Source organism: Pinus tabuliformis, chromosome 3_1 (genome assembly GCF_031772625.1).
Source record: "Pinus tabuliformis cultivar Carrire ecotype Pingquan chromosome 3_1, CPIR1, whole genome shotgun sequence".
In the NCBI taxonomy this organism is placed as follows: Eukaryota; Viridiplantae; Streptophyta; class Pinopsida; order Pinales; family Pinaceae; genus Pinus; species Pinus tabuliformis.
Window position 1 is genome coordinate 567690870 of NC_142301.1, and position 17124 is coordinate 567707993.

Sequence of the window (17124 nt, forward strand, 5' to 3'; positions counted from 1 at the left end):
AGACCTTGTCGACGACCACAAAAACACAGTCATTTCCATGCTTATTGAAAGGAAGGCCTAACATGTAATCCATGGAGATGGATTCCCAAGGTCGAATAGGGGTAGGCAGCGGGGCATAGAGGCCTTGCTTCTTGGTGGTCGATTTGCCAATGGCACAAGCAGTACATGATCTGATGTACTTTCTAACATCCTGTCGAAGATTCGGCTAATAGAAATACTTTTGCAGTACTACCACCATTTTCTCAACCCCGAAATGCCCAGCAGCCCGACTGTAGTGTGCTTCTCAAATCATCTTGGCACGTTCGCTTGAAGGAACACAAAGGTGACCTAGGTGGCAAAACAGGGCATCCTGGAGGTGAAAATCTGGAACATGCCGACCCTCCAAGAGTGTCTGGTATGTGTGGCCGAATTCTGGGTCGCTTTTGTAGAGAAGTGGCCAATCAAAAGTCTCGTGCCCATAAGAGTTGAGCACGGTGGTTAATGCCATGATCGGTGGTCGACTGAGGCAATCTGCAACATTATTAGTGTTTCCCTTCTTATACTTGATATTAAAATGGAACTGTTGCAGGTATGTAGACCACTTCTGATGGCGATCACTCTGCAATTTCCCTTGGGTCTGTATGAACTGCAGGGGTCGGTGGTCTGTGTGGATGACCGTTTCCTTCCCCAAAATGTAATGCTTCCATTTTTGACAAGCCTGCACAATGGAATACATCTCTTTATCATAAGTGGGATACTTCTGGACTGTGTCTGAAAGTGTTTCACTGTGATATGCCACTGGATGCTCGTGTTGAGTAAGGATTGCCCCAATAGCATAGTCAGAGGCATCTGTCTCAACCTCAAATGGTTGTTGTAAATTTGGTGACGCAAGCACTGGTGCCGTGCAAAGGCGATCTTTCAACTCTATGAATGCCCTCTATTGAGATTCAGACCAAAATAATTTTGCTTTCGCTCCCCTTGGTGACTTGACTCAAGGGCCAAGTGATATGAGAAAACCCCAACACGAACCTACGGTAGAAGTTGGCAAGACCTAGAAAGCTGCGGAGCTCTGTCAGAGTGGTTGGAGGTGGCCAATCCTGAATGACTTGGATCTTGGCTGGATCCACATGCACCCCATGTTCATCAATAATGTATCCTAGATACTGAACCTGGGTCATGCAAAAAGTGCATTTCTCCAAATTGGCACATAGCTTGTGTTGCCGCAGTGTTTGGAGAACATGTCGGATGTGGTGGAGTTGCTCTTCCCAACTCTAGCTGAAGATTAGAATGTCATCGAAGTATAACACTAAAAATGAGTTGGTGAATGGCTGCAAGATGTCATCCATTAGCCTCATGAAGGTTGCAGGAGCATTCGTCAATCCGAAAGGCATAACCAACCATTCGAAAAGGCCCTCCTTAGCTTTGAAGGAAATCTTCCACACATCAGAGGGTTCAATTGGTACCTGGTGATATCCTGACTTCAGATCGATCTTGCTGAAATATTTTTCCCCCTTTAGTTAGTCCAGGAGGTCATCAATCCACGGGATCAGGTGCCTATTACAGACAGTGATCTTTTTCAACGCCCGATAGTCAATACAGAGTCTCCAAGTCCCATCCTTCTTCTGTACCAACACGATCGGGCTCCCACAAGGCGATGAACTCGGACGAATGTGACCTTTCTGCAGCAGCTCTTGAATTTGCCTCCTGATTTCATCGTTCTCCAGAACGGAGCGCCGATAAATTGGTCCATTGGGTAGCGGCACACCTAGGGTCAGATCGATGGAGTGCTTGACCTGACAGTGTAGAGGAACCCCTGCGGGGGAGGTGAAGATGTCCTCATACTCCTCCACAACCTTGTCCATCTGTAGTTGTCGTGCGGAGGGGCCCTCTCTAGAGGTCGTGGCCACAGTCTTCTTCTTTCCTTGAGGGCGTAACATCAGGAAAACAAATTTCCCGGTTTTGGAAATGAGCTTACTACATTGTTTTGCAGTAATCAAAGAGATGGTAGTAGGCGGTGCTACCTCTGGTATCCTGTACAACTTATTTCCCAATGTAATAATAACAGCACGGGGCCTTGATTCATACACAGCATGTCACTTCCAGAAGTATGATTGTCCTAATAATACATCACAAACTTGAAGGGGAGAAATGTCACACAATACCTCTTCCGTGAAGGGCTTGATGTTGTATGGAAGGCGACACTGCTGGCTCACGCGAAGATCCCGTCCTTAGTGAAGCCACCCGATGGTGTACGGTTGTGGATGTGCTGTGGTCGGTAAGCCCAACCACTTCATGACCTCTACCGAAATGAGGTTCTTTTGGCTCCCGCTTTCGACAATGAAATGTAGCGGGGAGCTCTTTACCCACATCTAGGAGTGGAAGAGACGCTCCTCCTCCTCTAGATCTTCGGGTTCATTTTTCTGGATCTTGGCGGTAACAACAGTGGTGTTGGGATCCACATCAATGATCTGCGTCCCTTTGTCATTCCCCTTGTCAAGTTCTAACTCAAAGTCGAAACATGCATCTAATTCTGAAAACTTTAGCTCAGCCACCAGTGACTGCTTGGCCCAACACTCACTTGTGTTGTGAGTGGAGCTCTTATGGAACTCACACCATTTTCCCATGTCCTTTTTCAGCTTCGCGGTGTTGTTCTTTGCTTGCAGCTTTGGCGGGTTGTCTTGGGCTACCCCGCCTTGGCTTTTTCCTTTGCTCTGTGGTTTAGGGGCACCTTTCCCTTGATTCGGATTCGCAGATCCAAAGTCTCGATTCTTTTGTTTAAACTTTTGCTCGACCTTGACGGCATATCAGTATGTTGTGTCGAGCGAGGAGATGTTCAGGAATTCTATTTCTTCCTGGATGTACTTGTGCAGGCAACCGCAGTATTTGAGTATCAAATGCTGCTCTAAATCCTTGATACCTAATTTTGGGCCAAGGGTATGGAAAATATTGGTGAACTCCGGCACGTGTTGGTTGCTTCCCTGCCGCAGCATGGTCCACTTTATGTATTCATCCTCATAGCTTCCGACAGGGTAGTACTGCTCCTTGATGGCATCCCGGAATGAATTCCAGGTGGGTGCGGCTAAAAATAGTGAGCCGGTATTTTCATCCTTCTACTCACAGCAGGTTTCCCACCAGTCCTTGATGTGGGGGGCTGCTTTGAGAAGAGCGAAAACAATCTTCTCCCGACTCGAAAATTCATGAATAGAAAAATAACCCTCTAGAAGATTTAACCATTTATCTATGGCATCTGCGTCTATCTGACCCTCGAATATGGGGATTTCAAAATTAACTTGTACCTTAAACAACGTGGTGTTTCAGAGTAGCTGCTGGAAGCCGATGCGTCGCTCCTGGGTAGCCGCTGAAGGATCTGGGAAAAGTTGTCCATCATTGCGTTCCATTGTCGCTCGAGGGCTTCTTCGAGCAAGATTTTGATATGATCTCCTGCCCCCTCGTCTTTCTTCTCATCCGCCATGGGAGGCCGTTGGAATTTGCGAGGCTGGTCTTGCAAAGGTTCGACCAGTTCAAGCCCTAACTCCTTATATCCCGACCTCGTTGGGGACATGCAAATAAAAACAGAGAAAAAGCAGACCGTTCTGATACCACTGATCCGGACTTAAATAGGAATGGAACAAATTACAGAGATAACCATAAACACAGATATGCAGCAGAAATAATACTTCATATCATTAATGTAAAATACTGAAATATGCTTACAAACAGTAGTGGAAATAAACCAGCTAGGGCAATGGTAGCTTATCTCTGAGAAGAGATGTGGTGGCTACATGCCTCTGAACTATGTTACAATGAGGCTCAAAGGCCTATTTATTGTTGAGAAACAATGGAAAACCCTTAACATTCCAAAACCTAACCATAGAAGATGAAACGCCAACTGTGGGCCCCGTTTGGGTAAATTGGTACATCAACTTCTCGGGGTCGTAACTTTGGCATACGATCTCCATTTGACGCGTACAATAGCTCGTTAGAAAGATCTATCCGAGCACTACCACTTTGGGAAGGGGACCAATGTTGCCCTCAGATTTCCCAAAAAATGTTTTTTAGGGCCTCAAAATGACTCTGGAAGTTCAGGACCCGTAAAACTACTAAAAATAGTAAGTTGTGCTACAATTAAGGAAACTGAAAATGTTGAGAGAAACAATGGTGGGGATCCAGGTGGACTTGGCAGGTGGCCACCAATATCCACCTGGATCAGAACTTCTCACTTCTTTGTATATTGTTCTCCACTTTGATCACCTTTGCTCTGATACCATGTAGAAATTCTCACTATAGATCACCTGATAATGCAATGTAACTAAAGCAAAATACTTGATCTACTTCTACTATTGAACTTGCGGAAGCTTAATCGATTTGAGAAATATCAAACAGAACACATATAATAGAGGAGAAGAATCAATCACACATGAAACACAAAAGAATACTCTGGGGAAAGCCTCAGCTAAAAACCCTGTTATCTGTATTATCATACAAGTGGAAATATCTCAGGATTACACAAAGCTTTAGCTCTCACAACTATCCAGCTCTCAGTACAATCCCTCACACTACTCATAGATAGACCAGACAACTCATCTATCTTTCCCTCTGTCCTCTAAGCCTCCTATTTCCTTCTGCAGTTTTCCCTGGGTGCTCCTACTGTAACCTTGCGTGACACTGATCTCACACACTGCTCCAACACACTGTAAAACTGCACAAATCTTAGGGAATGAATTCCTTCTGCATGCAAGAGATTTTCTTATAGGAAAATTCTTGCAACTGATGGTACATTGTCCCTACCTTTAATCTCAACTGGGTCTTTGTCCGAACTGACATGCATGAGTTATTCATGAGAGAATATTCAGTTATCTGGAGTACACTAGTTTCATGCATGCATGCATTAACTGACTGAACTCACAATCAGTTCCACAAACTGTTTGGAACTAATCTAATTGGACTTAACTCAATTAACTGAGCTAACTAATTACAACTCAAATACAACTAATCCTTATCTCCTTAATTAAGGGATAACTTCCTCAATCAAAGGGATAATTGCTGCATGAATTCACAAAGACTTCATGTTTGAATTTCTCCAACTAATTAACTCAGGATGAATTAATTAATTATTTTTCAAATAGCTGGTGAGACTAAATTCGAATTTTAATTCTCAATTTTAATTCAGGAACAAATTAAAATTGGAATATATCATGAAATGCTATCTATAGCAATGTTATTTTTAGCATTTCTATTTTTAGCATTTCTTGTTGCTATTTTCAACATTTTTTTTGGAAGGGAAATGATGCAATTACAAAGGGGAATTCACTCTCTATGTAGTTACTAGAGACATATGGTCCACGAGCCACTGCATAACACAAACCCCCTTTGTTTCTATTCTCTCTCTATCCACTCCCAGCTAATCTTCTCTAATATGGAATATAAATGCAAGCAAATAGAATGGAATCCATTTTCCTCTTGGTTTCCCAATTATAACATAGCGCAATAGCCAACTAGGGGTTAATTTTGACTCCCTTAACTCTCAAATAAAGTTACAAACTTGACCTTTCTAGGGTTATATTCCTAACCTTCACATGGCTACCCTACTTTCCATGAGTGTCATGGGTTAACATGGCATCCTCTCGTATTGTGGTAGCAATCATGATAGATCAACTTCTGGGAGGCATAACTTTTGCATACAGACTCCAATTAACATGATTATTGCACTATTGAAAAAAATTTCAAGTGTAGAACAACACCACATGGTATGACACTTAAGAAAAAAAATATAGAGATTAATAAATAAATTATTGCTAAAAGACACCATTTAAAGCCTCAAAATGGCCCTAGAAGGTTTTAGACACCAATTTTCCAAACTTGGTCTTCCTACTAAAACTATCTCAGTAAGTTGATTTCTTTAATTTTTCCACTCTAAAACCATTGTATGGATGAAAGATAATATAATGATCCAATCTACAACATGAGTAAAAACAAGCAATGAGTAGTTACATATTAATAGTCAATAATAATGGATGATTTATCTCACCACAAAAAGAGGGACGATAGGAGTAGATGAAGACTCACGAAAATGTTCTTCATTAGACTGAGGAACATAATCATAAAACACTTTGGGTATCCTTTTTCAGTAGAGGTAAATATAATATACTTGATATTGAATTAGAGATGGATCATCCATCATATTTAAATGATTCTTGCTCACAATAAGGTGAATCATTAGGTTATGTGAAACTAGGCTTAAGTAGATTCCTCCCTAGTTTTTTACCCCTACTAAGTTAATAACTACACTCCATGAGTATAGTCAAACAACCAAAATTAGTTTTACCTCTTATTTTCAAGCTAGGGCTCATATTAATTCTAATCTATTCCCCAAAACATGAAGATATGAAAATGTGTATTTTATGTGCCCATAAGTATGTTCCTCGCATGACTATCATCCCTGCTAAGTTAATATCCACATGCTTAACTATAGTCAACCAAGTAAAAGCTTCCTTTTTTTAAAGATGGTAAAACCTATCGTAACTTAATGGTCAACTGGTAATGAGGACATTGATCCATAGCTTTTATCCATGAATGTGGGTTGACTCATCACCATTATTCAAGGAAACCCAAGGTAGCTAAAAAGACCCATTAGTGATCCATAGGGGGTTAGGCTCTCATTTTTTGTCAAATACCATTGCGTCTTGGGTTGTTAACTTGTTTTCTTATGCTTAAGAAATATGAGCTTTTAGCCAATTAGAAGTAGTTTTAGGTCTTTCTCTAGGATGAATAGTAGTTACAACCTAGTTAATATTTGTAAGAAAACCAATATCCCCCTAGTGGTCATCACTAAGGCTACCTTAAATGGGGTTATGTGGTTTCTAATAATATCTATCCTTAGTCCCATACATAACACTGCATACCGCATCTTGTCATGGAGGGCCCAAAATGAATGTAACCTCTTATTTGCAATTTTGTTTTTCCTTTATTTTATTTTTCCCTTTTGTCTTATTTACATGTTTTTTTTCGAAAATTCACAAAACCTATTACATTTGTCTATTTTATAATAGGGCTTTAGAATTTTAATTTAATTATCAATAATAATTAGGTGGATTTTGGTGATTTAACCTTCACAAAATTTTCTAGAATATTCATAATAGTATATGAATAAAAGGTTGAGATTTATCTCCAAAGTAGTTATGCTCTTTTTGTCCTTTTAATTAGATTGATTAATTAAAAATATTTATATGAACCACTACCATATGAAGTGAGTTAGTTTTTTGGGCATGTGGTATTGATAAGCCATGGTATTAGGCTAGGGTGTTGTAACAAACCTTATTTACAGATTAAGAATCTCTTGTTAAAGTGGGTGTAAATTATCCATGGTTAAGAATCTTGTTCCAAATTTTACTAAATGTATATGTGTTTAACTTATATACTAATTTATAATTAGTAATAGTAATTTAAAATAAAGTTATAATTTACTTAGTTTTTATGATATTTTTTAATCTTAACAATGTGAGATATATCATGGTGTCACTATTTTGATACTTATTATAGATACTTATCTATATTTACTAGCCATCTAATTTACATGACTATGCTGGTCATAACTCATTTGTCAACCACCAATAACAAAACCTATCACTTATGATTATTTATAAATACATACCATGACATCACCATTAATAAAAAAAGACACCAAACACCCTAAATAACGTAAAAAAGACACCAAACACCCTAAATAACGTACTAATAGTTTATAAAGAGCTAGACCCTGGCCTAAATCATTTTCAAATGAAACGAAAACACACCCATAAAAATGAATTAAATCTTCAAAATTTAAAAAGAATTTGACAAATCAATCCACTAAATACTCAATCTCACAAATCGTCACTCAACTACCACAGAGTAGCCACGTGATCTCGAGAGACCCCTTATCCTTATTCTTATCCGCGAGCTAATTGCATATTAATTTTTGATTTGTCGCAAAACACATAACGATCTGTAGTTTATGTGGTCAAATGAACACTTTCAAATATGAGGCCTACGCGATATATTTATTTCAAATTTTCTTCACGTGGGAGTTGTCTATAATGTGACTTTTTGGAGATTTCGGGACGGAATCCGGCAGAAGAAATTAAGGTTAAATCTTGATTTGTTGTAGTTAAAATGGTTTTTTAACTGCATATTTGGATTCAGCACCCTGAAAAACCCCTGGGACGCTTTCATTGTGCAGAAACTAGCTATCAAACTTGCGATTCCAATAAATTCCTGCCGGATTTCGACCGGAAAAACCCGCCAAAAAAACTTTCAAAAAATCGCGTTATAGACAACTGCGATGTGCCGGGCCCGTTACGGTCACATGGCGCCCTCCGGACCATTCGGCCGGACACAGATTCGATCCATCGACGGGACTATTTCAAACACTTCCAACTTGACATATGCACCCTTTCGATTCCTTCCTGCTCTCAGCCTTCCAACTCGCCATATGCAAATATGGTCAAACTGGGTTGCGGCAAATGTGCAGGTCTGCTGGCTGTCAGCGTGTTTTTTCATTTACACGTTGTTATTGCTCAACCAGGTGAGTATTTCTATCTTTGTAAACAATCCACTCCAAAGTTCTTACGGCCGCGAATTGTTGAGTAATTGAAATTCTGTTTATTTATTAGTGCTCATAGATTGTTTCATGTTTATGTATTGCTTTGAAAAAAAATTTCAAGATATTCTTTGATGCAGCAGGATTTCTCAGTATCGATTGTGGAGGCCAAACAGATCATACCACAGAAAACAACATAACTTGGGTAACTGATGTTAATTACACAGACGTCGGTGAGACAGCATACATAGGGGATGTCTCCCAGCAAGCTTACGGTTCTTACATCCAGTACCTGCGCTACTTCCCACAGCCTCTCAACAAATCTTGTTATCACTTGCCTGTGGCTCCCCATGTGCCTTACCTCTTAAGGTTATGGTTTGCCGTTGGAAATTACACAGGATTTCAAAAATCCTCAACCTTCGCTTTCTCTTTCTCTATTGAGACCTTGGGTATGTTGGCTGTGCGAAAGATACCAATCAGAAACCTGACAAATGGAGTTCCCTTCGTTTATGGACACGTGTTGGTTAGTTCCGGCAGTGTGCTTTATATTTGCTTGATCAGAACCTCGGAGAATAACGATCCCTTCATCTCTGCTATCGAATTGAGGACCCTCCGCCGTGGCATGTATCGACAGGCTATGCCAGGAACAATGTTGCGTATGCAAACAAGATATGCGCTTGGTGCCAATTCATTGATCAGGTAATTAATTACAGTTCATATGTTTCACTCCGGTAATCTAAAACTCATACACGAAGTAGAGTTTTTAAAGACCAGCTAGCAAAACTAAAAGATGCTTCCTATATGAAACTTACCTTGTGATGGACTACTGTTGTGTGGCTGTGATGACTTTTTTGACGGTACTCTGAATATATTTGGATGGTGAATTAAGCAGGTATCCCCAAGACGAGTTCGACCGCCTGTGGGCCAGTGATGGAAGAACCAGATATGATAATGTATCGACGCAAGAGTTCATTTCAACAAAGACCACCCAAGACTTTCCTCCATCTGTAGTGATGCAAACGGCGTGGGTATACAACGGTTCATCGATGGAATTCTCTCTGAGTGAAGCAAAAGAGACCAAATCATTACTGCTCTTATATTTTGCAGAGATAGAGCCGCGGAATTTAACTGAAACAAGATCTTTTTCCGTTTATATAAATAATCAATCAAGATCTGAATCCGTTACTCTGGTGCAAAATTATTCGGCAATAGAGCTAGCATTCTCGATCAGCACCCCTGGCAATTTGGATGTGGCAATTGTGCGGACCATGAATTCGACCCTTGGTCCTATGCTCAACTCTTTTGAGTATTACGGGATCATTGATACGGAACCCCCAACCTATTTAGAAGATAGTAGGTGACCTTTACCTATAACACTACTTATATTGAAATTGATGATATAAGCCTAACTAACTGGTGTTTGAAATTGCTGAACCAAGTAGTGTTTGCCCTGCAGTTGAGGCTCTTGACGGTATCAAATCAAATTTCGACAGAAAAAACTGGATTTCTGATCCATGTTACGTAATCCCCTGGGACGGAATAGGCTGTGATAAAAGCTCTTCCGTTATAAGGATTTCAGAAATGTAAGCTCAATGCTCATTTTTACGTTTTTCTATTTTTAGCTCAAACTGCAGGAACTTACGAATCAATCTCGTTTTCAGCAATTTGTCGGGAATGAATCTTACTGGATCAATACCTCAGAGTATTGGACGATTGACTGCATTAGTTAACGTGTAAGTGGAATTCTACAATGTAATGCTCGCCTATATTTGTATCTACGATGTAATCCCCAAATAAATACACAAATGCTCATATCTTGAACAATCATTAAGAATTGTTGGTTAAAAGTATCCGTTCATAAGAATCCCCTTAGGATTATGCAGATCGAAACATGACTTGTCTTATTCACTAAACCGATTTATCCATTCATGTTGAAATTAGCAGGTCACTTGACAATAATCAACTGACGGGACCCTTGCCAAACTTTTCTAGTTTAACTATGCTGGAGCGACTGTAAGTGATTTCTTATGAACATTAACGCTCACCTGAGCCAATTATGTGATTTAAACGAACCGGATAGATCTCAGTGATTTCTTATGAACATTAACGCTCACCTGAGCCAATTATGTGATTTAAACGAACCGGATAGATCTCTATTACAAATAAGGTTGCAGTGATTTTGTTGGCTTGTTGTGCAGACATCTACAAAACAACAACTTGAGCGGCAGTCTTCCTGAGTGGCTATCTGAACTCAAAAACCTTAAAGAGTTGTACGTCTCTCTGCTGCTTTTTCTGCTACCATCTGAACAATAATAGTAAAAAGAATTAATTGCTAATAACTTATAACAATACCCTTTTTATCCTAGCTGATTCAGCACTCAAGTAAAAACAAATTAATTCAGGATGAATCATATTAACTGGTTCGAAACAACAAATTAATTACTAATATTCTATAACAATTCTTTTCTGATCATTGATGACACAGGTTTATAGAGAACAATAATTTTACTGGTGTAATTCCTGTGCGACTTCTCAAAAAGCCTTCACTGAAAGTCAAGTAACAATATCTTATTTATTGTATTCGCACAAAATACGTGTACTTATATATTGATGTTGAGTAGTTTCAATACACACAAATTCACTAAAAATATCTTTATCTTTCTTTCTTACTGCAGCTACTCTGGGAACCATGACCTCTGCATCCATATGCAAAGGGGGAAATGCATCGTGTCTGATTCAAGAAAAGACAAAGCGAGTATTGTCCTCGGAACAGCCATAAGCGGAGCTGCAATAATGGTTTTACTGGTGATGGTGTGCATTGCTGTACATCGCAAGAAATTTAGGGAAAAGAACTGTCTCAACAAAGGTGAGGGAGTAATTTAATTTCAGTTGGAATATTCAAAGAGGCAATATCAAGTTAGTCATCCAGATGAAACTACTTATAACTGCATTTAAATTTCAACAATTGCAGACTACTCGATGACTATGCCACCAAATCCATCGATGTCCAGTGCCTTCAGTCTGAAAGAGATGACCAAAGCCACAGAAAACTTTAGTCACAAGATCGGGCAAGGGGGTTTCGGATCAGTGTTCTTTGGTAAACTGCCGGGAGGGAAAGAGATAGCGGTAAAAGTGCTCTCCCTCTTCTCCAAACAAGGAATTCACGAGTTCCAGAATGAGGTAATTCAGAGATTCTTAAAACTTAGCGACGTGATTTAATTTCTAAATTTTTCTAATCACATGGTTTTCAATCATATGAAAATTGAAAATGATTCGTTTCACTTGAATAACAGGTTGATCTTCTTTCTAGAGTTCATCATAAGAACTTGGTATCCTTACTTGGCTACTGTAATGAGTCTAAAGAACTTATGCTTATTTACGAACACATGTCTGGCGGGTCTCTAAGAGACCATCTTTACGGTAAATAACTGAGCTATATTGTTTGAATCATTTGCTGCAACTTATATATCAATTGTTAAAAATCTCTAATTAATTTCAAATTTCTTTTCCAGGTCCTAAAGCCGGAATTTCCGAACTAAATTGGAAAACACGGCTCAAAATAGCATTAGATGCAGCGCAAGGTAGCTCTTTAAATAATTTTAATTAAAGTAAAATTGTGTGATGGAGATGTAGGTTCATTTTGATCTATAATTAATCTTTCAAAGGATAAATCGTGCTTAACTATATTTCTCATGTTATTCAATTGCTATTTCTATTTGAAGGATTGGAATACCTGCACTTAAGTTGCACCCCACAGATAATTCACAGGGATGTTAAGACAGCGAACATACTTTTAGACTCCAATTTGAAAGCAAAACTTGCAGATTTCGGTCTTTCAAGGATGGCAATTGATGAGGAAGCGACTCATGTTACCACTACGGTGAAAGGAACGGCGGGTTACCTCGATCCAGAGTAATGACTTACCTTGCCCTCTATATTAAATATGCTTCATACTGAAAAACCACATTAAATGTGATAGGCATACGTCAAACTATAGTGCAATTCCATTTTTGTTTGGAATGTTTTCACAGGTATTTTCGCACTCAAAAGTTGACAGAGAGGAGCGATGTCTATAGTTTTGGAGTGGTCCTGTTAGAAATCCTTTGCGGCAGACCACCCATAAATCCAAATCTACCTGAGGATGAAATAAATCTCATTGAATGGGTAAGGAATAGGATTATATTTAATCAGGGATTCAGAATATACAATTATTAACGAATTAACAACAGGATTTTTTATTTTCAAGTGCACTTTCTGCCACAGATTCAAGAACATAATTTATGAGTTTCAAGTGCATTTTCTACGACAGACTCCCAATAATTATATTTGGGCCTCATTTACAGGTGAAACCGTATGTGGAGAATGAAAGTGCCGAGGAGATAGCAGAGGTCATAGACGGGAGGTTGGGTGGTAACTACGATATGAAATCAATCACTGGTATTGCCAAAGTAGCAGTTAGATGTGTGGAGGCTAAACCATCGTCCAGGCCGAGTGTGAGTGAAGTAGTAGCAGATATAAAAGAGGCCATCATACATGAGAATGAGAATAATGCTCCTCTTCCAAATCCTGAGGTAATTGGTATAGAATGTGGAGATTTGCAGTGCATGCCGGGCTGTTCACAGGTGGATGCCATGGCATGGGGAGACAACAGCTCCAACCTCCCCAGTGAAGGAAGGTGATTGAAACGTCAAACATACATTAAGAATCTGCAGTGGAGAGAAGTCGAAGTTAATCTTAGCTTTATTCGCATCTCCTTCCATAATAATTGTCCGTAAGATAATTTGCTTCTCTCTTGTCCATTTAACATTCGTGACACCAATTGGCTTGCATTTGGGATCTTACCTTGCATGAAACCCACAGGCATGCATTGTGGATCTTATTTTGTATTGCAGGAAGCTTTACACTGAAAGCAAAGCTGTCCAATAGTTTTCTTTTTCTTTTAAATTCAATTGCCATGTCGAAAATTAATACAACATCGTTTTTTCTGTCAAGGGTATATAATCTAGTATTTATTTATTGTTCAATAAAACGCCCACCCCTTTCATAAATTGTCGAATGTTCAACTGAACTGATCTTGATGTGATACCACTAATTATAATTCAGTGTTTCATTAAATGAGGAAAGTCATCGTTGATTTATCTGCCTATCCACCGAAACCATTTTACAATGTAATTTATAAAAATCCTAAATTTCCATGAGCTGTCTGGTTAGTTTACACGGTATTTCATAAAAACGTAAATTTACATAAATATCATAAATTTCCATGACATATCTCCTTAATTTACATCGTATTTCATAAAAACGTAAAATTTCCACTTAGAGGAGATACGTCTTTATTATGTAATGCCGTGCTATTAGTCACTTCCGTACATATTATTTTCGGCGCGTCCAATTTTTTCTTATCGATCTCTAATATTTAGATTAAAATTTACAGTTTCTTAGGCGGTGAGCTCAGCCTCCAACGCCAGTGCCACAGAGCCCGAGGCCGATGTCATCGCCAGTTCTGTCCTGCTGGAGTACACGAGATAGCTGGATATGGAGTTGTCTATAACGCGATTTTTTGAAACCCTTTTCGGCAGATTTTTCCGGTCGAAAGGCAAGAATTATTGGAATCGCAAGTTTGATAGCTAGTTTCTGCACAATGAAAGTGTCCCAGGGGTTTTTCAGGGTGCTGAATCCAAATATGCAGTTAAAAAACCATTTTAACTGCAAGAAATCAAGATTTGACCTCAATTTCTTCGCCTTTCAGTTACCGGAATCTTCAAATCACATTATAGACAACTCCGCTGGATAATTGTTGGTAACTTGGTACTACCTTGTTAGATTGTAATGGATTAAATGCTCAGACACCGAATTTTTATCGTAAATTGTACTTCCAAAAGACACAAGTAAAGATAAAACTGTGGATTAACTCCAAAACAGAAACCTAAAAAGTTGGTAACGATCTCATCCACCGTTTTGTTTATGATAAATAGTCATAAACACCAAGGACCTGAAGCTTCAAAATGGTTGCCTCAGGGTCAAAATAGGATGTTAAAATTGAAAAAAAATATTAGGCCATAAAAATACAAAATCACAAAGACAACTCTACTGTAATTGTCAGAAACAAAATTTAGATTACCAGTGTAATTACTCATAACCCAGAGACTGCCTTGATTTCAACTAATGATAGAAGTCATTTTCTTATGGACCTACTCGCTTTACTAGTCACGCCAAAGCCATTTAGAGAAATTCTTAAACTCCGTGTAGTTACTATCTGAAACCATGGTTTTGTACTAAGCTTTTCCTGCCGCCTTTTTTTCATCGTTGTTTTCGTGAAAGCTAGGAAACTAAAAATATAAGTACATAGATTCACACCAAATACTATTATTCAAAAGTATGAAAAAGACCACACAAGTGAATACAAAAAGTTTGGAAATATATCGTTAATCACAGAACATAAATATTAAACTAGCAATTGCTTTTAAAGGTGAAAAATATATCAAAAGAGATTTGGGAAGGACATTATGAAAACTAAATTATTAAATTTAGTAACTATATTATATAAATATTATTTGAAAAAAAATTGATATATATAAAATGTATGATTGCATACGCAATTTGGTGTAACATGTATTACATTGTGATAAAGTAGATTCTGTTAGGCCTCTATACTACTAGTGTAACTCCTTATTGTTATTAGTACAACCCACTTATTATATTGATGTACCCATGTAGTGCTCATATTGTTACTATTGTGCCCCATAGAAGCCCACTATTGTTATTATTGTGCCCTTACATTATTATTGTTATGTCGGCTCTAATTATGTTATGACCCCTTAGACTCCTATATATAGAAAGGAGGTCTTTTCATTTGTATCATCCAAAAATTGTTCATTTATGTAATGTAAAGGAGGCTGCCCCCTCGAAGAGGCTGAATTCTAAGGTGTTGATTTATCTTTTCTATCTTTTCTTAAGCTGGTTTCATAACATTTGGTATCAGAGCTTTGGATTCTAGGGTTTCGCTGCTCCAAACAGGTCATCGTGGAATTTTCGCTATAAATTTTTTTCTGCGACGTTTCAGAAGTTGCAAAAAAAACCCATTTGAGAAGACATCGCACTGAACCTCGGGGCCGAATTTCAGATCGTTTCGCGCTATATTTCCGGAGATAGGATCTGAGGAAGTTGGTCTTTTTGCAGACTCCTGAATTACATTCCAAACAGGTGACGTGAGGAAAATCATCATAACTTTCTCTCTGAGCATCGGATTGAAATTTTGTAAGAAGGTACAGAAAGAGTACGCACTATAGTTTCTTGTAGATATTTTTCAGAACCAAAGGTCAAAACAGTGACACGTGGCACTTCATACAAGTTCGCTCTTCTGGAAAGGTCTATAATCAGGTCATCTTGGGAGATTGTGCATAACTCTTTCTTGGAGAATCCAATTTGGATCAAACTGGTGGCATTGGAAAGAGGACATAGAGGGCTACCACAAGTCACAATTTCATAACTTAAAGATCCGAAAGTACAGAGTTACAGTCGTTTCAAGATCAAGCTCCTAAAATCAAGAAAAAGCAAGATGAGGAAGTTTGATGGCAAGGATCCAGTAAATTGGATACTTCAGATGGAGCAATATTTTGATCTACATGGTGTACCACTGTTACAAAAGGTATGTATTGCATCTTCATATTTAGAACCAGATCAATTTTTATGGTATGAAGAGCTTTGTTCTCGTAAACAAATTGTTACGTGGTCAATTTTCACAGAGGAAATGATAGCACATTATGAGGATACAAAGAGCAACACCTTCTTTAGAGCAACACCACAACAATTGGAAAGAGTAAAAGGGCTTTGTGACATAGTGGAAAGCAAAATTATGGAAACCAAGAAGCATACCTCTCACAACTATAAAGATGGAAGTGTTGTTTCTCCTAGACTTCCACAACCTACAAGGGTTACACCACAACAATTGGAAGAAAACAGAGAAAAAGGGATTTGTTACAATTGTGATAGAAAATGCACTAAAGGTCATAAGTGTGCTAAGAAGAAATTATTTTACATAGAATATGAAGAGGATGAACAAAAGGATCAAGAAACATCAAAAGAATAAGATATACGCCAGGACCCCACCCCAGAGAAAGAAGAAATGAATCAAACCATATCTTGTAAAGCATTGGCAAGAATTACCACTCCTCAAACTCTCAAGATAAAAGGACATATCAAGAAGAAAAAGGTGCAAGAAGTGAAAGATCACATCGAGAAAGAAGAAATGAATCCAACCATATCTTGTAATAAATTGGTCGAAATTACCACTCCTCAAACTATCAAAATAGAAGAACATATCAAGAAGAAAAATGTTCAAGAAGTGAAAGATCACATCGAGCATCAAGAAATGAATCCGACCATATCTTGTAAAGGATTGGAAGAAATTACCACTCCTCAAACTCTAAAGATAGAAGGACATATCAAGAAGAAAAAGGTTCAAGCATTGAAAGATCACATCGAGCATCAACAACAAGTTCTCCAAATTTTAAAGGATAACGCCACTTCGGTGCAAAATCAAACGAAACAACAGGTAGATCAACATC

At 38.5% G+C, this 17124-nt stretch overlaps 1 protein-coding gene across 4 annotated transcripts; it reads left to right on the forward strand.

Moving 5' to 3' along the window:
* Window positions 1-8388: 8388 nt before the first annotated feature.
* LOC149188254 (putative LRR receptor-like serine/threonine-protein kinase At5g48740) lies at window positions 8389-13559 on the forward strand. 4 transcript variants are annotated; one of them, XM_089412966.1, is made up of 15 exons: window positions 8389-8542; window positions 8698-9256; window positions 9450-9910; window positions 10014-10140; window positions 10219-10290; window positions 10499-10570; window positions 10756-10827; window positions 11043-11114; window positions 11233-11423; window positions 11529-11737; window positions 11851-11977; window positions 12070-12138; window positions 12280-12469; window positions 12589-12721; window positions 12901-13559. In XM_089412966.1, exons 1-15 carry the CDS (start codon window positions 8458-8460, stop codon window positions 13234-13236), a joined length of 2775 nt encoding a protein of 924 aa, XP_089269092.1. In that variant the 5' UTR covers window positions 8389-8457; the 3' UTR covers window positions 13237-13559. The 4 variants fall into 4 exon arrangements, with proteins under 4 accessions (XP_089269092.1, XP_089269095.1, XP_089269096.1 ...); XM_089412969.1 differs by having other exon boundaries at window positions 8701-9256; XM_089412970.1 differs by having other exon boundaries at window positions 12382-12469; window positions 12901-13558.
* Window positions 13560-17124: the final 3565 nt, after the last annotated feature.

What these genes read in the sequence shown, in the direction of transcription:
- LOC149188254 (XM_089412966.1), top strand. Translation starts at nt 8,458, where the DNA reads ATGGTCAAACTGGGTTGCGGCAAATGTGCAGGTCTGCTGGCTGTCAGC. An exon ending in CCCAACCTATTTAGAAGATA is followed by an intron (nt 9,911 to 10,013) that starts GTAGGTGACCTT and finishes TTTGCCCTGCAG; the next exon opens with TTGAGGCTCTTGACGGTATC. An exon ending in AGCATTAGATGCAGCGCAAG is followed by an intron (nt 12,139 to 12,279) that starts GTAGCTCTTTAA and finishes TTCTATTTGAAG; the next exon opens with GATTGGAATACCTGCACTTA.